The sequence below is a fragment of the Eleutherodactylus coqui genome, chromosome 7, assembly GCF_035609145.1.
Source record: "Eleutherodactylus coqui strain aEleCoq1 chromosome 7, aEleCoq1.hap1, whole genome shotgun sequence".
In the NCBI taxonomy this organism is placed as follows: Eukaryota; Metazoa; Chordata; class Amphibia; order Anura; family Eleutherodactylidae; genus Eleutherodactylus; species Eleutherodactylus coqui.
This window is the reverse complement of record NC_089843.1, coordinates 183,432,125-183,457,236: the sequence shown is the minus strand read 5'-3', so window position 1 is coordinate 183,457,236 and position 25,112 is coordinate 183,432,125. Positions and strand designations below refer to the sequence as shown.

The 25,112-nt window shown below is 42.9% G+C and overlaps 1 protein-coding gene across 3 annotated transcripts in view; it reads left to right on the top strand.

Moving 5' to 3' along the window:
* Positions 1 to 25,112, top strand: part of SLC4A4 (solute carrier family 4 member 4) — a 319,472-nt gene that overhangs the window by 261,959 nt on the left and 32,401 nt on the right. For all 3 annotated transcript variants that reach the window (XM_066574071.1, XM_066574073.1, XM_066574072.1), the window contains exons 9-20: positions 436 to 523; positions 947 to 1,101; positions 1,333 to 1,446; positions 1,981 to 2,155; positions 10,969 to 11,102; positions 11,302 to 11,573; positions 14,022 to 14,101; positions 15,564 to 15,755; positions 17,972 to 18,085; positions 18,976 to 19,137; positions 21,902 to 22,080; positions 23,526 to 23,598. In XM_066574071.1, coding sequence (XP_066430168.1) covers positions 436 to 523; positions 947 to 1,101; positions 1,333 to 1,446; positions 1,981 to 2,155; positions 10,969 to 11,102; positions 11,302 to 11,573; positions 14,022 to 14,101; positions 15,564 to 15,755; positions 17,972 to 18,085; positions 18,976 to 19,137; positions 21,902 to 22,080; positions 23,526 to 23,598 — 1,738 coding nt within the window. The remainder of the gene's footprint in view (positions 1 to 435; positions 524 to 946; positions 1,102 to 1,332; positions 1,447 to 1,980; positions 2,156 to 10,968; positions 11,103 to 11,301; positions 11,574 to 14,021; positions 14,102 to 15,563; positions 15,756 to 17,971; positions 18,086 to 18,975; positions 19,138 to 21,901; positions 22,081 to 23,525; positions 23,599 to 25,112) is intronic.

Here is a 25,112-nt window from a genome sequence, read left to right as displayed (position 1 = left end):
CGCCCAACAATTGTCCCTTGTGAAAGGGCCCTAAAGTCACATACACTAGGTGAAATCCCAATGTGGAACTGTTTAGGTTGGGGAGACTATGTCCTAAGTCTTAGAGACTTCCTAATTTACAATAGGTTTCTTAAAAAACAGTTGTGCTTAAAGAGAACTTGCCACCACTTCATGGTCCACGTACCGGGTCCACTAGGTAAATCTTAAACAGGAAAGTGTCTAATGCACTTAACACTAGTCCTACCCAATTTCTCTTGAGGCCATACACCTCAAGAGAAATTGGGTAGGATTTTTTATTTTTCCTTCATCATACCAAATGTAAAACTATCTCAAAAATATACAGTGTGTTTAATTAGAATGTTAATTATATGTTTAGATTTTATAATAGGTTACAATTCTATTTCATTCCTCTCTTTTCTTTCATTCTCCTTTCAGATTCCTTTTTATCCTACTGGGACCAAAAGGAAAAGCCAAGTCATATCATGAGATTGGAAGAAGTATAGCCACCTTAATGTCTGATGAGGTATCTTTATTTCCTAATTGAAGATGCATATTTATTAGAACTATATAATTTGTTTCCTAAAACTATTCATATTGTTATTGTGTTGCCAATTTGAGTAGGATGAAAAAGGGTTAAGGAATAGCCTTTAGTGCCAACTTTTATTTGACATAGTGGAACCCATAAAGGAATAACACCAAGATTTCTTTCCTTAACGTACAGAAAAAAAAAATTGGACCTAAGCATTAGTCATCGTAGACAAGACATAAAAATAAACCTGGATGTCCTTGATGTTGCTAGAACCCACAGCGATCATCTGTATAATGAATTTCTTTTTTCACTTTTGGCATCCTGTCCAGTTAAGATTTGTAAAGATTTTTTTGTTCTCTACACCAGTAAAATATTTGTGGACGTTTTTATAAAAATACTGTATTTATATAATTTAAGGTATTCCATGATATTGCCTATAAAGCAAAGGACAGGCAGGACCTGATTGCTGGAATTGATGAATTCTTGGATGAGGTTATTGTGCTTCCACCTGGTGAATGGGACCCTACAATAAGAATAGAACCGCCAAAGTCTCTTCCGTCCTCTGATAAGAGGTACACCATGCAGTTCTGGATTATACTTATATATTTTATGCTTTTGTTTAATGCAGCTAGAACATACCCTAGGAGCGGATACATGTAGTATCCTTTTTCTCTAGCAAATTATTTAATATAAATATAGACACACTTTCCATCTTTTATGATTATGAAACCTCAGCTGTTTGTAGATAATGTATATCTGTGTATGTATATTTTTGACAACTATTACTATTGTTCTACCCACAGGAAAAACTTATACGCAGGTGGAGAAAGTATACAGATGAATGGCGACACTCCACACGATGCTGGTCATGGAGGTGGAGGACATGGTGACTCACCGGAGCTGCTGAGGACTGGGCGGTCAGTTATATAGTAGTAGATGTTCTTTATGTTTTAGACCAGGGGTGCACAACATGCAGACAGAAAGCCACATGCAGCCCAAAATGGCATTCTGTGTGGCCCCAATCATCTGCACACAGAAATATCTATGCATAGCTACTCACATGTATTTTCCTGGGCCTGGGCACTGTTATTATCTGGCATTGTATTTTATTATTATTTTGGCACTACATAGTTCTATGGTTTTTAGCCTGATTGTCCTCAGCTAGCTTTCCTTTCGAAAAAGAAGAAGACCTCCACGCAACATCTCAGCAGTCCTTAGTCTGTTCTTGAGTACTGTTGATGAGAGTTTGCAATACTTTCCCATCAGCAGGAGTTAATAGCTTTGTGCAGAATATATATTGCATGATATACAGTATAATGTAAAGGACATTTAAATGTGTATTGGCTCATTTTCATTGGTGCTTGTAAAGTCAATCATGTTTTCTCTATAAACATACTGCAGATGCCACCTTTAGTATCCTTTAATAAATTTACTATTTTTTATGTCAACAGGTTTTGTGGTGGGTTAGTTGAAGACATCAAAAGAAAAGCGCCCTTTTTTGCCAGTGACTTTTATGATGCATTAAGTATCCAGTCACTTTCAACCATACTTTTCATTTACTTGGGAACTGTGACCAATGCTATTACTTTTGGTGGACTTCTTGGAGATGCCACAGAAAATATGCAGGTATTAATATCTAAGCAATGGCACCATGGGAAGCTTTTGAAACGGTAACAGGACATATATATTGGATAAAAATACACTGTGATTGGTATCAAATATAAAAATGGAGCAAGCAGCACTTGTGTGTCTGATATGTGTCATCAGTACAGGCCTTACCAAGTTGTACTATTGAGGTAATGGAAGAGAGAAAATATAACTATTTACCATTGTTGTACAATATTCGGTGCTCTCCAAGTAAGTCCAACTGTTGGCACTCCAGATATATATACACGTTCAGGGAGAATGTGTCATCAAAAGAATTACCTACTGTCTAAGGCCTCATGTCCACAGGCAGATTTGAATTGCGGAGTCCATCTGCAACTCAAGCCACCCATTAATTAAAGCATGCGGATTTGATTTACGGACCTTCTGGCCCGGAAAACAATTCACAGGATGCTACATTTTGCTGCGGATCCTGCATAGACGGCTTCAATTGAAGTAAATGGAAGTCGTCTGATAACGGGCGGATACCGCAGGAAAGCAGAAGTTCGAAAAAAAAAAGTACTGTGCATGTACGTGGTGCTCCCGCTCGCATCCGTGGTACAGAATAAAGAAGATCCGGATGTGCACGCAGAAGACCTGCACAGGTAAAAAAGTGTCCTCGGCCGCTGGCAGGGTTGGCTCCCGCTATGGGCTCCCACAGGCAGAATCCAACCCGTATGTGGACATGAGGCCTAAATCACATTTTTATGCTATCCTTTTTTTTCACATTTTTGCTGTTAGTTTTCTACAACACAATGTAAAAAAAAAAATGAAAACATCATTTCTAAAATCTTAATGTGTTGTAGTTTTGACCATTAAGCCTCATAATTGGATGACACTTCTTATTCTGTAGAGAAATTTTTTTAGCTATCATCTCATTATAACCACAGGCAAGATTACAATGTAAGGTAACACCCATGTATAGATGATACAGGATTCCCCATTCACAATAAATGTTCACAGCTCACCTCCTCCCCTCCTTGCACAGTGACATCTGTACATGTCACAGCAAGCCGAAAACACTCTCCAATAAAAGCCAATGAGTCTCTTCCTTTCCATTATTCCTATAGCTCATGAGCTTTGCTGCAAAGAACAGAAGGTGACAGCCTTTTTGTGTAGACTTAATGCCCAGAGTGAAAACAAGATATTAAAATATTAATATTTTTTTAATATACATAGTGGCGTGCAAGATATATATCTCAAGGCAGAAACCAAAATTGGCAGCAGCACGCAAAATAAATTCACTATCAGAGGTATACAAACCTATAATCTAACCACATTAAATAATGCAAGGTTCTTAGTATATAATTTGATCAAATTACATTGGCCCATCTACCAACGTCCAGGTGACCAAGCTCTCAGATGGGTCCTAACATTAATACCAGGTGGATATCTTAACCTGGGAAAGCTGAGTTCCTACCTCTCAAAATGCTCCTCTCTTGGGACTAAGCCTGCAAATAAAACCGGGGAGGGTAGGATACTATATAGATGTTCCAATAGGAGGGACAGGAGGTAGATGGGCGGCAGGTGTGCACGACCCAGTGAAGGCAGCCAAAGCTTCACAATATTTGTATAGAAAGGGAAAAAAGGGGGGGTCAGCACTACCCATTGGAAATATATCCCAATAGAAATGTATAGGTGCACGCTAAACCATGGCTGCAACATACAGTAAAGGCAGAAACCAAAATTGGCAGCAGCACGCAAAATAAATTCACTATCAGAGGTATACAAACCTATAATCTAACCACATTAAATAATGCAAGGTTCTTAGTATATAATTTGATCAAATTACTTTGGCCCATCTACCAACGTCCAGGTGAATATAGGCAGTGGGCCTTTTCTAAAAAATATTGGGCAAAAAATCTATTTGGCCTGCCTGTCACTGTGCTCAGTGTTCTGGGTCTGTGTGTGCTGGGTGTAGTAGTTCTACAACAAAATCATACGCAGCCAGCTAAGTGTTACAGCAGGCTTGCGCAAAATTATTTCCTGGCTCTGTCTGGGCTCTGAAATCACCGCTGTGTTGCAGTTAACAGTGCAACACTCTGCAGTTCTGTGACATACCCTAGGGACAGAAGTGTGGAGGCAGGGACAGAAGACATATTATTGATTGAATATAGGCAGTGGGCCTTTTCTAAAAAATATTGGGCAAAAAATCTATTTGGCCTGCCTGTCACTGTGCTCAGTGTTCTGGGTCTGTGTGTGCTGGGTGTAGTAGTTCTACAACAAAATCATACGCAGCCAGCTAAGTGTTACAGCAGGCTTGCGCAAAATTATTTCCTGGCTCTGTCTGGGCTCTGAAATCACCGCTGTGTTGCAGTTAACAGTGCAACACTCTGCAGTTCTGTGACATACCCTAGGGACAGAAGTGTGGAGGCAGGGACAGAAGACATATTATTGATTGAATATAGGCAGTGGGCCTTTTCTAAAAAATATTGGGCAAAAAATCTATTTGGCCTGCCTGTCACTGTGCTCAGTGTTCTGGGTCTGTGTGTGCTGGGTGTAGTAGTTCTACAACAAAATCATACGCAGCCAGCTAAGTGTTACAGCAGGCTTGCGCAAAATTATTTCCTGGCGTTCCGTAAGCGAAGTCAGCCTCCAACCACAGGCCAATAAGCGGCACATTTAATTACAGCGTTCTGTTTCTGCACTACTGGTAATACAGCATGCTGAGGGGTAGGGGTAGGCCTAGAGGACGTGGACGCGGGCGAGGACGCGGAGGCCCAAGTCAGGGTGTGGGCACAGGCCGAGCCAGTGCGGTGGCCAGGGGTACAGGCAGAGCCAGACCGAATAATCCACCAACTGTTTCACAAAGCGCCCCCTCGCGCCATGCCACCCTGCAGAGGTCAAGGTGCTCTACAGTGTGGCAGTTTTTCACAGAGACGCCTGACGACCGACGAACAGTGGTGTGCAACCTTTGTCGCGCCAAGATCAGCTGGGGAGGCACCACCACCAGCATGCGCAGGCATATGATGGCCAAGCACCCCACAAGGTGGGACGAAGGCCGTTCACCGCTTCCGGTTTGCATCACTGCCTCTCCCCCTGTGCCCCAACCTGCCACTGACATCCAACCCCCCTCTCAGGGCACAGGCACTACCGTCTCCTGGCCTGCACCCACACCCTCACCTCCGCTGTCCTCGGCCCCATCCACCAATGTCTCTCAGCGCAGCGTCCAGACGTCGCTAGCGCCACTGTTTGAGCGCGAGCGCAAGTACGCCGCCACGCACCCGCACGCTCAAGCGTTAAACGTGCACATTGCCAAATTGATCAGCCTGGAGATGCTGCCGTATAGGCTTGTGGAAACGGAGGCTTTCAAAAGCATGATGGCGGCGGCGGCCCCGCGCTACTCGGTTCCCAGTCGCCACTACTTTTCCCGATGTGCCGTCCCAGCCCTGCACGACCACGTCTCCCGCAACATTGTACGCGCCCTCACCAACGTGGTTACTGCCAAGGTCCACTTAACAACCGACACGTGAACAAGCACAGGCGGGCAGGGCCACTATATCTCCCTGACGGCACATTGGGTGAATTTAGTGGAGGCTGGGACAGAGTCAGAGCCTGGGACCGCTCACGTCCTACCCACCCCCCGAATTGCGTGCCCCAGCTCGGTGGTGGTATCTGCAGGGTGTATGCTTCCTCCACTAAACCACCCTCCTCCTCCTCCTCCTCCTACGCAACCTCTGTCTCACAATCAAGATGTGTCAGCAGCAGCACGTCGCCAGCAGTCGGTGTCACGCGGCGTGGCAGCACAGCAGTGGGCAAGCGTCAGCAGGCCGTGCTGAAACTACTCAGCTTAGGAGAGAAGAGTCAGACGGCCCACGAACTGCTGCATGGTCTGACAGAGCAGACCGACCGCTGGCTTGCGCCGCTGAGCCTCCAACCGGGCATGGTCGTGTGTGACAACGGCCGTAACCTGGTGGCGGCTCTGCAGCTCGGCAGACTCACGCACGTGCCATGCCTGGCCCATGTCTTTAATTTGGTGGTTCAGCGCTTTCTGAAAAGCTACCCACACTTGTCATACCTGCTCGGAAAGGTGCGCCAGCTCTGGGCACATTTCCGCAAGTCCCACACGCACGCTGCCACCCTGCGGACACTGCAACATCGGTTTCATCTGCCACTGCACCGATTGCTGTGCGACGTGCCCACACAGTGGAACTCTACGCTCCACATGTTGGCCAGGCTCTATGAGCAGCGTAGAGCTATTGTGGAATACCAACTCCAACATGGGCAGCGTAGTGGGAGTCAGCCTCCTCAATTATTTACAGAAGAGTGGGCCTGGTTGGCAGACATCTGCCAGGTCCTTGGAAACTTTGAGGAGTCTACCCAGATGGTGAGCGGGGATGCTGCAATCATTAGCGTCACCATTCCTCTGCTATGCCTCTTGAGAAGTTCCCTGCAAAGCATAAAGGCAGAGGCTTTGGAATCGGAAACGGAGGCGGGGGAAGACAGTATGTCCCTGGATAGTCAGAGCAACCTCATGTCTATATCTCAGCGCGTTGAGGAGGAGGGGGAGGAGCATGAGGAGGAGGGGGAAGAGACAGCTTGGCCCACTGCTGAGGGGACAGATGCTGCTTGCCTGTCATCCTTTCAGCATGTATGGCCAGAGGAGGAGGAGGAGGAGGAGGAGGAGGAGGAGGAGGAGGGGGAGGAACATGAGGAGGAGGGGGAAGAGACAGCTTGGCCCACTGCTGAGGGTACAGATGCAGCTTGCCTGTCATCCTTTCAGCGTGTATGGCCAGAGGAGGAGGAGGAGGAGGAGGATCCTGAAAGTGATCTTCCGAGTGAGGACAGCCATGTGTTGCGTACAGGTACCCTGGCACACATGGCTGACTTCATGTTAGGTTGCCTTTCTCGTAACCCTCGCGTTACACGCATTCTGGCCACTACGGATTACTGGGTGTACACACTGCTCGACCCACGTTATAAGGAGAGCCTTTCCACTCTCATTCCCGAAGAGGAAAGGGGTTCAAGAATGATGCTATACCACAGGGCGCTGGTGGACAAACTGATGGTAAACTGCCCATCCGACAGCGCTAGTGGCCGAAGGCGCATTTCCGCGGCCCAGGTAGCAGGGGAGGCGCAGAGATCAGTCAGCATGTACAGCGCAGGCAGGGGAACACTCTCTAAGGCCTTTGACAGCTTTATGGCTCCCCAGCAAGACTGTGTCACCGGTCCCCAGTCAAGGCTGAGTTGGCGGGAGCACTGTAAAAGGATGGTGAGGGAGCACGTAGCCGATTGCACGACCATCCTCGGTGACGCCTCTGCCCCCTACAACTACTGGGTGTCGAAGCTGGACACGTGGCCTGAACTCGCGCTGTATGCCCTGGAGGTGCTTGCTTGTCCTGCGGCTAGCGTCTTGTCAGAGAGGGTGTTTAGTGTGGCTGGGGGAATCATCACGGATAAGCGTACACACCTGTCAACCGACAGTGCTGACAGGCTTACACTCATCAAGATGAACAAAGCCTGGATTTCCCCAGACTTCTCTTCTCTACCAGCGGACAGCAGCGATACCTAAACAATACGTAGGCTGCACCCGCGTCTGGAAGCATCGTTCTCTATCACCATCCAAAACGGGGACCTTTTTGCTTCATCTATCTGTGTATAATATTCCTCCTCCTCCGCCTGCTCCTCCTCCTGAAACCTCACGTAATCACGCCGAACGGGCAATTTTTCTTAGGCCCACAAGGCTCAGTCAAATAATTTTTCTAAACAATTTTTATACGTTTCAATGCTCATTAAAGCGTTGAAACTTTCACCTCCACCAATTTTTATTTTTACTGGGCTGCCTCCAGGCCTAGTTTCCAATTAAGCCACACATTAACCAAAGCGATTAATGGGTTTCACCTGCCCTCTTGGTTGGGCATGGGCAATTTTTCTCAGGTACATTAGTACTGTTGGTACACCAATTTTTGGGGGCCCTCGCCTACAGTGTAATCAAATTAATTTTTTTCCCACCTGCATTACAGCTCACGCAACATCAGCTGTGTTGGGCACTGCAATGGGATATATTTATGTACTGCCGGTGGGTTTCAGGGAGCCACCCATGCTGTGGGTCCACAGGGAGTTGTAACTACATGTGTCCACTTCTAAAGAACCCCAGTCTGACTGGGGCATGCAGTGTGGGCCGAAGCCCACCTGCATTAAACATGAATTTATTACCTCAGCTGTGATGGGCAATGCAATGGGATATATTTATCTACCGCCGGTGGCTTCCTGGCACCCACCCATGCTGTGGGTCCACAGGGAGTTGTAACTACATGTGTCCACTTCTAAAGAACCCCAGTCTGACTGGGGCATGCAGTGTGGGCCGAAGCCCACCTGCATTAAACATGAATTTATTACCTCAGCTGTGATGGGCAATGCAATGGGATATATTTATCTACCGCCGGTGGCTTCCTGGCACCCACCCATGCTGTGGGTCCACAGGGAGTTGTAACTACATGTGTCCACTTCTAAAGAACCCCAGTCTGACTGGGGCATGCAGTGTGGGCCGAAGACCACCTGCATTAAACATGAATTTATTACCTCAGCTGTGATGGGCAATGCAATGGGATATATTTATCTACCGCCGGTGGGTTCCAGGGAGCCACCCATGCTGTGGGTGCACACGGAATTCCCATTGCTGAGTTGTACCTGCCTGTGACTATTTAAAAAAAAAAACACGGTCTGACTGGGGCATGCAGACACCTTGACAGAATGAATAGTGTGTGGCACATAGGTTCCCCATTGCTATGCCCACGTGTGCAGCTCCAGATGGAGGTGGCACAGGATTGCATTTCTCATTGCTTCTGTACAGCATTGTGGACTATCGCCCCGCCCCTTTTAAAGAGGGTCGCTGCCTAGCCGTGCCAACCCTCTGCAGTGTGTGCCTGCTTTTCCTCTGGCAGACGCACTTATAAATAGACATGAGGGTGGTGTGGCATGAGGGCAGCTGAAGGCTGGGCAGGGACAGTTTGGTGTGCGCTGTGGACACTGGGTCGTGGGGGGGGGGTTGGTCAGCATGTAACCCAGGAGAAGTGGCAGCGGAGTGTCATGCAGGCAGTGATTGTGCTTTGTTGGAGGTAGTGTGGTGCTTAGCTAAGGTATGCATTGCTAATGAGGGCTTTTCAGAAGTCAAAGTTGTTGGGAGGGGGGGGGCCCACTCTTGCCGCTATTGTGGCTTAATAGTGGGACCTGGGAACTTGAGATGCAGCCCAACATGTAGCCCCTCGCCTGCCCTATCCGTTGCTGTGTCGTTCCCATCACTTTCTTGTATTGCCCCGATTTTCACAAACGAAAACCTTAGCGAGCATCGGCGATATACAAAAATGCTCGGGTCGCCCATTGACTTCAATGGGGTTCGTTATTCGAAACGAACCCTCGAGCATCGCGAAAAGTTCGTCTCGAGTAACGAGCACCCGAGCATTTTGGTGCTCGCTCATCTCTAATTATTACACAATTAACTCACAGGGTGGGTGATGTCACCCTATTTAACAAAAAAACTTAATTTAAACAATCTACAAGTTCTCTAAAGGTGAGATCCAGGACAGGAGACATAAATGCACAATGTTTATTAATGAATGGAAAATGTAAAAGGCAACAGACATACAAACCAGGGACTAGGCCAAGGCATTTCCAACACTGCCGTTCTTATTCATGGCATGTCCTTAATATACTTCAATGTCTGCTTTCATGAGTACAGTACTTTAAGTCAATGGAATTTGCCGTCAGTTGTGACACGGTCTATGATTCAATTTACAGTTGAAGAATGAAAAAGGACAACACTATTTATTTTCTTAAAGATATTGGATATGAGTTCAGTATATTGTTCTTGACAATATATAATATCAAATAACAGCTACCCAGCATATACAGGGGGTGGACAAAAATATGGAAACACAGTACAAAATGCATGCCTTATGTTACATGGGATTATATATCATATTCCAATAAGAGATGTAGAGTCCAATTTTAAGTGGAGGTAATATGACTGATGATGCCGCGTAGAAGTGAACATTTACCCGAGCAACAAGGATTCATTGGTCAGGGGTATCAGCCACTAAGCTGCTGTTGCCAGCTGCTCCCAAAACCACATAGAGCAGGGCAAGAGGTGAAGTAAACACTAATTTGTCTGGAAAGTTCTCAGCCAAGTAGGGGTCAAAAGGGTAGCTCAGTGTTAATGGTTAAAATCCCAGGCATTTCATATTTTTGTCCACCCCCTGTAGGCATTATATTTTCACTTTTGGTGACAGAGCTTGTCACTTGCATTTCTCAATAATGAGTAAAGTAATCCTTTATTACATACAATGGTAGTATTTAAATAGATTCTTTGGCTTGGTCCACATGGGGGCTGATCTGCAGCAGAATGTCCTCAGGGGGTATTCTATTGCAGATCAGCAGTGGAAAGTCTACCTCCAAACCCGCCCTATTGGGTGTGGATTTCGAAGCAGGTTTTATCACGTATTCCTGTGCAAAATTCACAGTTGATTCTCATTGAGAAGAGGTGAATTCTGCCGCAGAAACGGTGATAAAATAGACATGCAGTGGAATTGAATTCTGCACCACTTGTCAATTTTGTGCAGGTTATTTCTGCAGTTTGTGGATGAGATTTTCAAAAATACTGTAAATGCTGCAGAATATCTATGTGGAGTGTCCGTGCAGAAATTCTGTGGCAAATCGGCCCCCTGTGGAACTTCCCTTATAAGCATTCAGTTATGATGCACTTTCGTATAGATTTGTTACTTTCCTGTGGTTTATATGGGATATTGCACAGCTTCTTTTAATATAGCGTGACTTCCGATGCTATTCTATTTCCTTAGGGTGTACTGGAGAGCTTCCTGGGCACTGCAGTCTCAGGTGCTGTTTTTTGCCTTCTTGCTGGCCAACCGCTAACAATTCTGAGTAGTACGGGCCCTGTCCTTGTGTTTGAAAGGCTTTTATTCAATTTCAGCAGGTAAGTGACTATTTTCACTATTATTGCACCATCTATATAGACTGTAGCATAGCGATTGTGAGAAATAACGGATTGATAAGTATCACAGTTAGCTAGTATTTTATAAATATGCTTTTATTCTGATTATTAGTCTCCGTATTATCTATTTTCAATTATGTTCTTCATATTAGATGACCTCACTCATGGCTTTATTTTCCAGAGATAATGGCTTTGATTACTTGGAGTTTCGCTTGTGGATTGGCCTGTGGTCAGCTTTCTTATGCCTCATCCTAGTGGCCACAGATGCTAGCTCACTTGTCAAGTACTTCACACGTTTTACAGAAGAAGGGTTTGCCTGTCTCATCAGCTTCATCTTCATTTATGATGCTTTTAAGAAGATGATCAAGTTTACGGATTATTACCCCATCAACTCACATTACAGAGTGGGTGATGTCACCCTATTTAGTTGTGCTTGTCTCCCACCGGAATTAAGTAAGCATTAACATCTTCCTGCTTATGTAATGCTAAGATGTTAACTGGTGCTTTATAATTAAACTTGTCCAGCTACCCGATTTGTGGTATATGTCTATACATCATATTCAATGTACTACTTCAGACTTACAGTACATAAGGGAGTGCGAATAGGAATGTAAGCAGTGCACCTACATACTGTATATGTAAAGATCACACAGACTCATAGTAAAGTCATTTATAACTAAATACAACATCCTAGCATTATTAGAGAGCAAAAAATGAAATATCACACTACTCAAAGTAGCAAGTCCAAGGAACTAGGTGGCAGGCCCCCAACTTACCCACATTTTTAATGTTAAGATCAGTGGCCTACAAAAAAGAAAGGCGGGCTAATGGCAAAGCTCAAACTATCCCTTTTCCTTAACTCTTGGACAAATTCCACACCCCATTGTTTTCTGACAATTTAGTTCATCCAGAGATGAGAGTTGGGTATAGGCTCTTCCCAGGAGGGCAACTAGTGAGTGCTTGATTGGCATTTGTTACAAATGCTAGTTGTTAAGGGGGAGTGCCAACAACTAGAGATGAGTGAGCGTACTCGGTAAGGACAGATACTCGAGCGACTATCGTCCTTACCGAGTACCTGCCTGCTCGCCCGCAAAGATTCGGGTCCTGGGGTGGGTGAGCGTTGTGTTGCGGGAGTAAGCAGCAGGGAGTGGGGGGAAGAGAGAGATCTTCCTCCCATTCCCCCGCGCTCTCCCCCGCCGGCACCCGAATCTTTGCGGGCGAGCTGGCAGGTACTCGGTAAGGACGATACTCGCTCGAGTATCTGTCCTTACCGAGTATGCTCGCTCATCTCTACCAACAACCCAACCTCCCTTAAACTTAATCTATGACCTTGGGGAAAGTCATGGCTAGTTACACCTAAGATGAAATGGATTGGACCAACCAAGACTAGGCCTGCTGTTTTTCAAGACCCCATAGCAGCACCTTCTGCCTCTACTGCATGTATACCCTTGATTTGGCTAATTTCTATGATCAAGGACATTGCAAGACCTCCACATGCATAAATGAATACAGGTTATTTAGATAACATGATTGTTCTACTGAGAAACGTCCTTGTAGATTGGACACTTCCCAAAGATACAACCATTATATTTGCTGTATTAAAGTATATTAAATATATAATATAATATGTCAAGAATTTTCATTCCAATTTTTCCATTAACTCTAACAAATCCAGAGTAGATATAAGTACAACAAATGATTTGTATTTCCTGTTTATATTTATAAGTGGTGATTATGGTTCATTATTCTAGAAAAAAAAAGAAAGAATGAACACTCCAAGTTTTCCAACTTGTGGAAAATAAAGATTTGTTCCATAACAAAAGCAAAGTTTACATTGATCAAGTATGAGAAAACATTCAAAAACAGTAACAGTAAAAATAAGAATAGTCACTATGAGTTATGTGTTTACTGTAATATTTTGTCATTAAAGAAACAACCCAATTAACTAGTACATTCTTATATTACACTGTGGTGTGTCCATGGGAATGGAAATCTTTATTAACAATACTGTTCTTCACAGCAAGTACATTTTCTAGCCTACGTGCCATCTTAAAGGGGTTGTCTCGCGAAATCAAGTGGGGTTATACACTTCTGTATGGCCATATTAATGCACTTTGTAATATACATCGTGCATTAAATATGAGCCATACAGAAGTTATCCACTTACCTGCTCCGTTGCTAGCGTCCCCGTCGCCATGGTTCCGTCTAATTTCGGTGTCTTCTTGCTTTTTTAGACGCGCTTGCGCTGTGCGGTCTTCTCCCTTCGGCTCCACTCGGCAGCATCAGCGTTTTGGCTCTGCCCCCTTGTACACGTCATCGCGTAGCTCCGCCCCCGTCACGTGCCGATTCCAGCCAATCAGGAGGCTGGAACCGGCACACGTCATGGGGCGGAGCTACGTGATGACGCGTACAAGGGGGCGGAGCCAAAACGCAGATGCTGCCGAGCGGAGCCGAAGGGAGAAGACCGCACAGCGCAAGCGCGTCTAAAAAAGCAAGAAGACACCGAAATTAGACGGAACCATGGCGACGGGGACGCTAGCAACGGAGCAGGTAAGTGGATAACTTCTGTATGGCTCATATTTAATGCACGATGTATATTACAAAGTGCATTAATATGGCCATACAGAAGTGTATAACCCCACTTGATTTCGCGAGACAACCCCGTTAAAGAAGAGTGGTGGTACGTGACAGAGGGACTCTCTCTTTAGTGGTTTTTGTATCTCTGTCATGCACCAACATCTATGACCCTGCTGTAGACATTATACAGGTTTAACATAATGAATAGAGTGTTTTTTTTAAGGCAATTTATAGAGTGTGCTCATTGGATTGTCCATCATGGTTTGCTAATTATAATCTGCAGTAATTTTCAGGGTTCAATTTAAAGTGTTGTTTTCTTTTTAGGTAACAGTTCGCTATTTAATGAGACTACCGAATACCCATTCGACCTGCTTTCTACCACACTTACCACCACAGAGGATTCAGTAAGTACTTCCACAGAAAGCACTGGGAAGCTGTATAAAATAATGGACTGTCTCTTCTGCTGCCTATAGAGACATTTATATATTTGTATCTATTTATAAAACCTAGTAACACCCAAGAGTTCTGCATCATAGCTCCCACGGAGATTGTTACCCCATGACTACTAAATGGCCAGTCCTTCCAGTTAATCAATGTTGCATTTCTTGCTCTGGTATCACCGAGGTTCCGTCATAGATCCACTTGGAAATACCAGAAGAAAAAGCCCTGCATGCAGTACTTTTTCTTCCTCCAAAAGCCGGCCAGCTAAGTGGAAAGCGGACGGACCCCATTATAGTCAATGGTCCGTCCGACGCTGTTCGGCTCCCTCCAAAGATGGAGAGTTCATCTGCGAATATTCCCCTTTCTGCCTCCTGAAGGGAGAAGGAAAGTGGAATCCCAACACAGGCACAAAACCACCCTAATTTAACTTTTTGTGTTTATTTAAAAAGTGACATTTTTTCATAATACTTCCAACACAGCTTCTTAGTGAAGTTTTAACTTTCTGAATTATGCTAAGGCTACATAGCAACTTTGACCGCAACACGTCACTTGTCCAATGATTGCAGTGTCATCCTGCCTACATCGCATGTAAAGTAAGGGAATGTGAGGTGGTCACTTAGTAACTCGCATCGCGACAATCACAAGAAATCTATCAGATTCATAACATAACCATATTCGCCTATACTGCATACAATGCAGGTAAGACAACACTGCAATCTTCAGTCCTGTTATGTGTGTCACGGTAAAGAACAGAAGATTTTATTAGTTACCTTAAAATGTTACCATTAATTCCTATTCCATATAGCAGACTAACTAGTGGGGGTACAGAACTTGAAGTGTGGGGAGACCTCTATAGTCTAAGAGAAAAACAGTACTATAAATGTTGTGTCATATATTACCCTGTTACAGCTTTTGCATTGCAAATAATGCCTGCTTGACTAAACATTACAACTAACCTTTAGGGTCAGAAGTGGTGTCATGTCTCCTGTGGGGTCAGAAGCGGTGTCATGACAGGGGATGGTATAGTCTCTCCCAAAAGAGAGCACCCAGAATGGGTGTGAGGACACCTAAAAGCTAAGTAAGGAGACTTATAAGGCAATGCTCCTCTGGGAAATTTATGCAAATCACAAAGATGGAAAAATACCTCTACAGCGCCATCTACTGAATGGCAGCATTCTTTCAATTCAAAGTGACCTTATAAAAACAGTCCTCAATGATTGGGAATATTAAACCAAGCCAGAAACCATGCATAGACAGTCTGTTTCTTGGAGTTTGCCCCTCATCAGTATGCAGTAGGTCTCTGGCTTAGTCTGTGAGGGGCCTATGTCATGGCTCATAAAACCAAGGAAAAAATATATAGTATGGTGATGTGTAATAATTATTATGTATATCATATGTTATATTATGCACGTCTTCTATTTGCAGCACCACAATGAAACAATTCTTTGGTCTTCTCTAACAAAGAAAGAATGCATGAAGTATGGTGGCCAACTGGTTGGCAACAACTGCAAATATGTCCCTGACGTCACGTTAATGTCCTTCATCTTGTTCCTTGGCACATACACATGCTCTATGGCTCTGAAAAAATTCAAAGCCAGCCGCTATTTCCCAACCAAAGTAAGTATCTTGCGACAGAAGTTAATAAAAATATAAAGATAAGCCAACTTATAATAATAAATGAAAGAGTAATTGCTCTCTAATTGCTATCATTCATTCTTGGCAAGAAACAACTCTCTCATCAGTTCATAAAAAGGAACTAATTACTTCAGAAGGGTCAGAGATCCGATTGCAAGATTGGAGTTGGGGAGGAAATTTTTTCCCTTAAATGGGGAAAATTGGCTTCTATCTCATTTTTTTTTTGCCTTCCTCTGGATCAACATGAAGGGGGGGGGGGGGTATGGTAATAGGCTGAACTGGATGACATATGTCTACTTTTGGCCTAAAATAGTATGTTACTACCGTATGATCCATTTGTGAAGGGCATTTTCATACAACAACCCATTTGTGGACTAACTTGACTATTGTTGTAGTGTGTTACTCTAAATGTATATAACACACATAACAATACTGCATTCAATTGTCATTATGCAATGTTCTTCCCAATCACAACTTATGGATGCGAGAGTTGGAAAACAGAAAACAGACCTGAAACAGAAAACGGACCTGATTGATGCCTTCAAACTATGGTGCTGGAGGAAACTACTACAAATTTCTTGGACCATCAAGATCACAAATAAAACAGTCCGGGACCGCGTCACACCAAAGTTTTCAATGGAGGGCAGAATTAAGAAAAAGAGACTCTCATACTTTGCCAACATAATGCAAGCTAATTCATTAGAAACATGGACAATGCCTTGAGTGAGCAGTGGCAAAAGAACTGGCCGCCAAAGAACATACTGGCTTGATACTATCAACGCTGATACCAACATGCAAATGATCGAACTGAAAGAAGCCGTACAAAATGGAATCACGTGGAGAGGGATGAAAAGTGTCTGGGAGTTGGCTCAACTAAATGGATAAAGATAGATAGATGCATTAAGTCACAGAATATTATGCATGTACAATAATACAACAGGCAACAGATCCTTGACTGTTGTTCTCCAAGTTATAGATAGGCTGCAATAAGCTATGGAACTAATTCAGACTGCATAACAGTAGAGCTCCATACGGGATGGAGACCCACGAAAGGACAGTGAATAAAGTGATGTCACAATGCATGATTAAAGTTCTTGTCACTGCTGCCCCTTTCCGTTTGCCCTCTTAAAGCATATGGACATCATAGAGTAGGATCTTCCACTTGGGATCTCTCAGTTAGATAACAACATTGGTTCTTATTCAGTATAGCAGACTAACAGGGAGGTACCAATAGGGGGTGCAGAGCTTGGATGTCATTCCCCCCCATGTATTACATTGTTGGTCATTCATGTGATTAGTTGATATGTAATATCATGTATCCATTGCAGGAGAAATATGTAATGGGATGAACGTTTCCCCAATGTTGCCTAGGGTTTCTGTAGCCACAGACTTTTAGGATTTATGTTAGAAGTACAAATATTAACTGGCTCTTTACATCTCTTGTTCCCATGAATTCTAAAATAGTATGCCTAGGCTGCCTATATTAACAATAGCTTCTCCTCTAATGAGCCAGACCCTTTTAAATTGCATCGGTTCCTTCTTTGTGTGTGATCCAGAAAGCGATACCACAGTCTTCCTAGGCGGAAATGTGTGTGATCACCCAAGGCTCTGCGGAGCTTCTGAAACAAAGTCTGCATACAGCCATTACTTGTAGCCAGTTCATTAAAGTATCAGGTAATAGAAAGTTCACTAAACCTAATGCTTCCCAACATCAAACTTTTACTTTTGAGGTCAGTTAAATAAAAACGGGACTTTTAGAAGTAAAGAGAATGTTCTACAATATATACAACGTGACTTCCTGTGGAGCGTTTATTTTCTCAAATGAAAGGACCTCAGTATTCTAATAGGTAGAAAAGTATGTTAAACATATAGGACAATGGAGGAATATATGCAATGTTCAGCATTTTAATAAACTAAAATTATTTGTTTTATTTACATAGCTAAATTAATGGAAAAGAAGAAAAAAATAAGGAAATAAAATAAATGTTAAATCCTCTAATTCTCTTCTTATTATCTTAGTTTTATTATATATAAGAAATAGCCGGTAAATCTGTTGTCATTTAACTTTGTTCCGTTCCATTATTCAGTAACATACAAAAATTCACAAGTGGGTAGATGCTTGTAGATTTTATATCCTTTTTTTTTGCTTGTTTTAAATGTAAAATTGGACTTAAACATTGATTTATCTTTAATTCCAGGCCAGAAAACTCATCAGTGACTTTGCCATCATTCTATCAATTTTGATCTTCTGTGGAATCGATGCCCTTGTAGGGGTTGATACACCAAAGCTTCTTGTTCCTAGTGAATTTAAAGTAAGTGCTAAATATGTTAATACAATATTATGACATACATGCATTAAAAGAAGTGCAGGGAGGAAAAAAAAGAGTATATATGCTTAGGCTGTCTGTCCACGGGGGTAGCGGTATCCTGTGGTGGATCTCCACTGCGGGAGCCGCCACCTGGGAGCAGGAGCCGGCAGGCGGATCTCTGCTGGTCAGCCTATCTGACAGATTGGGTGACCGCGGAGGGCCGCGGAGATTCGCGGCAAATCGCAACATGCTGCGATTTCCCACCCATGAGCAGAGAATCGCAATGATTCTCCGCTCGTGGACAGGGGGAAGCACTCTCCATAGCAACGCTATGGAGAGCGTTCACTGCGCTCCTCATGGCCGGATTAGCACCGTGGGGAACGCAATGAAAACTCGCCTGTGGACAGGCAGCCTAAGGCCTAATACCCACGGCCGGATTTATACCACGTAAAACGCAGCGGAAGTCCGCGGCGTTTCTCCACAGCTATTAGGTTCTATTGAACTTAATAGCTCAATGTACACCGCTGACGTGTCATATGACACTGCCAGAGTGTCATGCGCACCGGAGCATCATGTGGGACCTCGCGCAGCGCATCCAGAGGTAAGTATGGGGGCTTTGGGGGGTCGCCATGACGGACTCCACTTGCGGAGCCCGTCACGGCCGTGTGCGTAAGGCCTACTGTATGTACATGCTATGTACAGATCACTTAGAGCTTGGCAGTGTTTCTTCTGTGCACTATGATAATACACCAACTTGTAATTAGTAAGTTACATGCAATCCTATGCCAAAAAAGATGAGTTCTGCCAAGACAACCTCAGCATTACTATATGTGCATATATACAATATCTATGACATACCATCTTATTTATACAATCGTTTGATTTTCCTCCAGCCAACAAGCCCTCACCGAGGTTGGGTTGTGCCCCCATTTGGAGGAAACCCTTGGTGGGTATACATGGCTGCTGCTCTCCCAGCTCTTCTTGTCACCATTTTAATCTTCATGGACCAACAGATTACAGGTGTCATCGTCAACAGGAAGGAAAATAAGCTTAAGGTTTGTTTACCAAGATTGGTTTACTACAATCCTTAACTACGTTATTAGAGAGAGCTGAAACATTGATGAGAGAGCTACAGACACCATTTACTTATTTATGCTCAGACGCCGTGCTGTTTCCATACATGCAGTAGGGTTGTATTACTGGAGATTTCACCAGTAGCTTGCAATTCCATCCTCAGCTTTGACTTCTCTACTAGAAGTTCTTATTACATGTACCAAAAAATTAGTTGGCGTAGACTGAAGGGAACATGGAAATGTATGTTCCCAGCCCTTAAATACAACTACAGTGCATGGTGTTTAAGGTCCAGTGATGAGAGGCATTTGGATATACACTGCATGATCCAAATTATTTCTGAATGGTTCGTATATTTAACCATTAAGGACCAAACACTGTAAATTTACGGCACTTGGTCCTGGGCTTTAATCCTGGCCGATAGTAAAAATACAGGGCAGGATTAAAGCTTCCACTCCTGCATTCTAATGAGCAGACAGGGTCCTCAGCTGTCGCTGACAGCTGAAACTCTGAGGAGAAGGCATAAGAGTTTTTTAACGGCCTGCCTTTCTTTTGCAGGTTACATAGTGCTCATTGAGTGCTTATGTAGAGAATAGAGAAAACCGAGTGGTCGCTTCCACTATTTGACCCGGCGATTATGTGACTGCTGGGTGCTCTTTACCACGACAGAGCTACAGGGTCTTTGCAGTTACTGTTACTACCTGGGGATTTTTTCCCTTGTAACTTGGGCTCCAATGGATGCTGCTCCTATGCATGTCTCAGTTACAGTGGAAAAGTGTGAAATTAAAAAGAAGAACAATGTGAAAGATGACCAGAGGTCTTATATAACATCATGGGGACATAGATGTAAAAAACAATAGTTACAAAAATAAGTAAAAGAAAAAAACCAAAAAACTACCCACCGCCGATGCCAAACTTACCCGTCGCCATATGTGCTCCATAATCTGAGACTATACAAATTATATACCAAATTTCTGAATCAAAATGAGGAACCCATTCCTGTACTTAATTTTAGCGTAAATAAAGTAATTTTAAAAGTAAACAACATTATCCCTAATGAAACTGTGGCACTTTCATGTTTATGTGCATGGATTTGAGACAATATATATGTTCTGAATCACGATTCTCACTATGCAATAAGAATATTAACCCCTTCCCGCCCCATGACATTAGGGTACGTCATGGGAGCAGGATACTTCCCGCAAAATGACGTCCCCCTACGTCATAGGGATAGTGCGATATCATAGCAGATCTCACCCTATCCCGCAGCGGGAGCCGGCTGTCACTAGTAGCCGGCGTCCCGCTGCGACAGCGGGGGGCATCGGAGATGCGCCCCCCCCTGCTGTTAACCCCTTCCCTGCCGCGATCTAAGTAGATTGCGGCAGGAAAAGGGTTCACAGAGCAAGCGCTCTCCCTCTGTGATTCCAGCCGGCTCTCGCGATAATATCGCGAGAGCCCGGCTGGTTCCTATGGCAACAGGACGCCACATACCGGCGTTCTGTATTGCCATAGCCTGTGATCGCTATAGTAAGTGATAAGTCATGGCAGGAGAGAAGTCCTGCCATGCCTTATCGTAGCGATCTGCAGTCCTGCTGTGTAAGTCCTCAGAGGGACACAGATTGTGTAAAAAGAAGAGAAAAATTAAGTACAAAAAATAAAAATGTAAATAAAAAGTAAAATACCCTTTTTTATGCATTTTCTCATATTAGCATAAAAAATTTAAAATCCCACATATTTGGTATCGACGCATCCGTAACAATGCGTACAATACATTGAACATGCTTTTTTATTCTGCACAGCAAAAAGAGTTTAAAAAATGCTAAAAAACTGAGGCAAAATGCTAATTTTTAGTATTTTGCCTCCCAAAAAAACGCAAATAAAATGATAAAAAAATGTGTGTACCCCAAAATGGTACCAATAAAAACTACAGCTCGTGTCGCAAAAAATAAGCCCTCAGAGAGCTCCGCCCTTGTTATAGAGACGAGACAAAAAGTCAGTTATGGAAGTGTTCAAACAAAGGCTGGACAGACATCAGTCCGGGATGATTTAGTGATCCTGCACTGAACAGGGGGTTGGACCCGATGACCCTGGAGATCCCTTCCAACTATAACATTCTATGTTTAAAATGTTATGTTTATGGTGGAAATTAAATATTTCACCATAAATTTATAACGGCCCTTGAATTTATTTTATCATTCACTTTTTTAAAAAATTAATCAGTACAAATGTTAATTAATTTTATTGGTTTTTCACAATAAAGTTAGCAGTGAGCCTAGTTGCTTTTGTCCAAGTTATAGAAAGGCGGATTGTTCTGGTTTAGCAGTGTGGAACTGATGTGTAGTGTGTTCTTAGTATACAGGAAGGCTTCTTCTGCAGATCACATTCAGGTCATTTAGTCTATGCAGTCCTTTGAAGAAATACACAACATAAAGAGTAAATCTGGGCCACCCATCATTACTCAAAATCCTTAACTAAGAGTCTTTTTCATTCTGCAAATACATTCGCTCACCTGAGACTACATTGTGGCTAATGTTACCTGCCGCTTCCTGAACACTCAGATTTCTTATTATGTATCTGTCTTATTATATAGTGGCATTTCATTGAGAACAATGGCTGTATGTTAAAAGATTCTCTCTGATAACATGAATGTAACATAACTGGTCCGGACATATCCTCATCTGCCCCGCTATAATGCTAAAGAGAATGTTTTCTTTCTACCAAAATATGTTTTTCTGCTTTTGCCTTTAGAAAGGAGCAGGGTATCACTTGGACTTGTTCTGGGTGGCAGTCCTCATGATTGTGTGTTCTTTTATGGGCCTTCCTTGGTATGTAGCTGCAACTGTCATCTCCATTGCTCACATCGACAGCTTGAAAATGGAAACTGAGACATCTGCTCCTGGCGAGCAACCTAAGTTCTTGGGAGTAAGGTAAGGCATAACACACACACGAATGCAAAAACTATGAGAGTTGGCATTTAAATACCTGGTTCCAAAAGATCCAGAAATTATATCCATATTGTCCGTTGTTTGACTGCCTTGCTTTAAGTCATTAAGGACCAAGCACCGTAAATTTTCAGCACTATATCCTGGGCTTTAATGGCAGCTGATGGTAAAAATACGGGGTGGGATTAAAGCTTCTGCAATGTAGCAGCAGCAGGTCAGGTCCTCGGCTGTTAGTTACAGCTGAGGACCCAGGAGGAGAGTGTTTTTTAACTGCTTCTGCCTTCTCTTCTGCAAGTGAGGAGGGAAAGCAGAAGTGCGACTTACGCTATTCGGCCTGGTGATTACGTGACCTCCAAGTGCCACCTGCCACAGCACAGCTGCAGGGTCCTAGAAGACCCAGATTAGCTCTGTTAATGACTACTGTCCAACTATAGGGATGTTTTTTTCCTATAACTGGGGCTCCTATGGATGCTGCTCCTATGGCTGCCACATCTACCACAGGTTTTTTATGATGTCATAGGGGATATAGATGTTAAAAAAATAATTACAAAAATAAGTTTAAAAAAATTACAGAATAAGATGAAAAAAAATAATAATATATATATAAAAGAAACCAAAACCGTCACCATATGCACCCTAGAATCCGAAACTATACAAATTATATATCAAAATATATGAAACAAAATGAGGAACTCATTCCTGTTCTTTATTTTAGCATAAATATACAAACTATAAATGTAAAACAATGTTTTTTTAAAGTTTTTTTTTACCCCTAATAAAACTAAAAAATGAGAATAATTCAGTAAAAAAGTATATTAAAAAATCACCCTATATGTCACAGAAAAAAAATGCAGCAAAACTAATTTTGGTAGCTGAAGAAAAAAATAGGACAGTAAAACCACCACATGGATAAAATCCCAAAAAAGTGTCTGGTCCTTTAGGGCCAAAATATCCTTGTCCCTAAGAGGTTAAAAAATATCCATAGTCTGGTTTGACTTGATTAAAATATTAGGAAATTGTGTTTTGAGCATTCCTAAGCCAAATACCCCTTACTTAAATAAATCCCTACGATTCTACGCTATGCCACCTGACAGTACAAATATCCTCTAGACACATGGAATGTTACCCCTAGGATATGGTACTACAGGTTAGGATACTAGGCTATACAGCACAGTTGGACCCAATGGCTTCTTTCTCCACGTACAGTTATTTTTAATAGGCCAAGCATAGCTAAGTAGATTAAGAAAATTGTCCATAATGAAGTTCACTAATACTTTTACCGAAGTATATCCTAACTAGGAGATTACTTTAAATGCCCATACAGTTTATTTAGAAAAATATTTTTCTAAGCTTTTTTTCTTTATTAACCCCTCCCCCCCAAAAATGTAAATGTTATGTTTTTAAGGTCATCATATGTTTGTTGGTTGCAGAGAACAACGGGTTACTGGAGTTATGGTGTTCCTACTGACTGGTATATCTGTTTTCATGGCACCTATACTAAAGGTAAATAAAGTGTCTTTGTACTCTATTAGACATATAAGGTACTGCTGGGAATTTTTAACAAATCATGTGAAATTACTTGTATATGCATAAGACCAGAGACAAACATGCAGATTTTGATGCAGTTTCTTGCACCCACACAGAAATGGATGCAAATGAAAGTAGAAGTACAAGTTCATCCTTTATTCTTTTCCTTCCTCTTAAATCTATTCTAGTTAAAAAGAGCTACATTGAAGGGGTTATCCAAGCAGCGCCCGCCAGGATACTCCGGGGTTGTAGTAGAAGCACTGCTCCGACCCTTGTGTAGTGGCCAGCACTTGTAATTGTAGGCACAGCTTTCATTGAAATCAATAGACCCCACTTGAAATTACAAGTTCAGCTCCCATTGATTTCAATGAGAGCTGAGCTTGCAATTCTGAGCGCCGGCCACTACACAAGGCTGGAGCAACGCTTCTGCTCCGACCCCGGTGTATCCGTTTGTCGTTCAGTTTCTGTATGCCTAAAAATCTAATGATGATCGGCCCATGTAAACAGACAGTCACTCACCTATGAACGACTATCTGTTTACTGTGAGTGTAGGTGAGTGAAGGCACAGGAGCACTTGTCACCGAGACGACTGTCAGGCACTTAAGCATCCAACACTTTTTTCCATGTAAATAGATCGAAACCATTCAAAGTTAAAAGGACCCTAAATTGCACCAAAAACTGTTTGTCTTAATCCAGCCTATATGTTTTTTCTAAATCTCTACTATCTAGGTTTAGATTAACTCTTCTATCTACATTATAGGTGCCTACAAATAATTGTTGGTCGAACACATATTCAGATAGCTATTCCTCCCGGTTCCCATCATACGCATGTACACTTGGTTAGGCTCGATACGTGTTGGCAATGTGGAGGGGGCAATAGGCTGATGCCATACTCCTCTGGTGTGGTGCCAGCTTACCTCCTGTGGGAACAAAGGATTGAGCATGTTGAAAGCCATTATTCTCAATTTTACTTTACCCCTAATATCTGCTTGGGGGAGTATTGGGACATTTTCCCACTCACTAATAAGATCTGGAAGAGCAAAGATAGATATCACTCTAACTACCAAAAGCTGACTAGTTGGAGCCATCGTCTTTCTATGATGATGTATAGGTCCGAAAGTTAGACACTAAAAGGCCAACAGAAGAAGAATCAATCTTAATAATATGCAGGGACAACAGAGTACAAGAAATGTTCCTATAGGAAATAGTTAAATATGAAACTACACTTACCTTTTAATAGATAACATATCTCTTTCGTTATCTATTGGCTTTATGTCAAACACCATAGTACTGTATTCACTGCTACGTATCATAATGTTCCTTTACTAGTCTTCAAGTTTCCAAAGTCTGTTCCAGGACCCATTTCGAAACTATTACTTGCTGTTCTACACAAAATGTGCTTTATAGGATTTTTATACACTTTGAAATGGGTCATTCATTACATGGTTCAACCATATGACAGAACATTGCTTTGCTCTTATATTATAGGG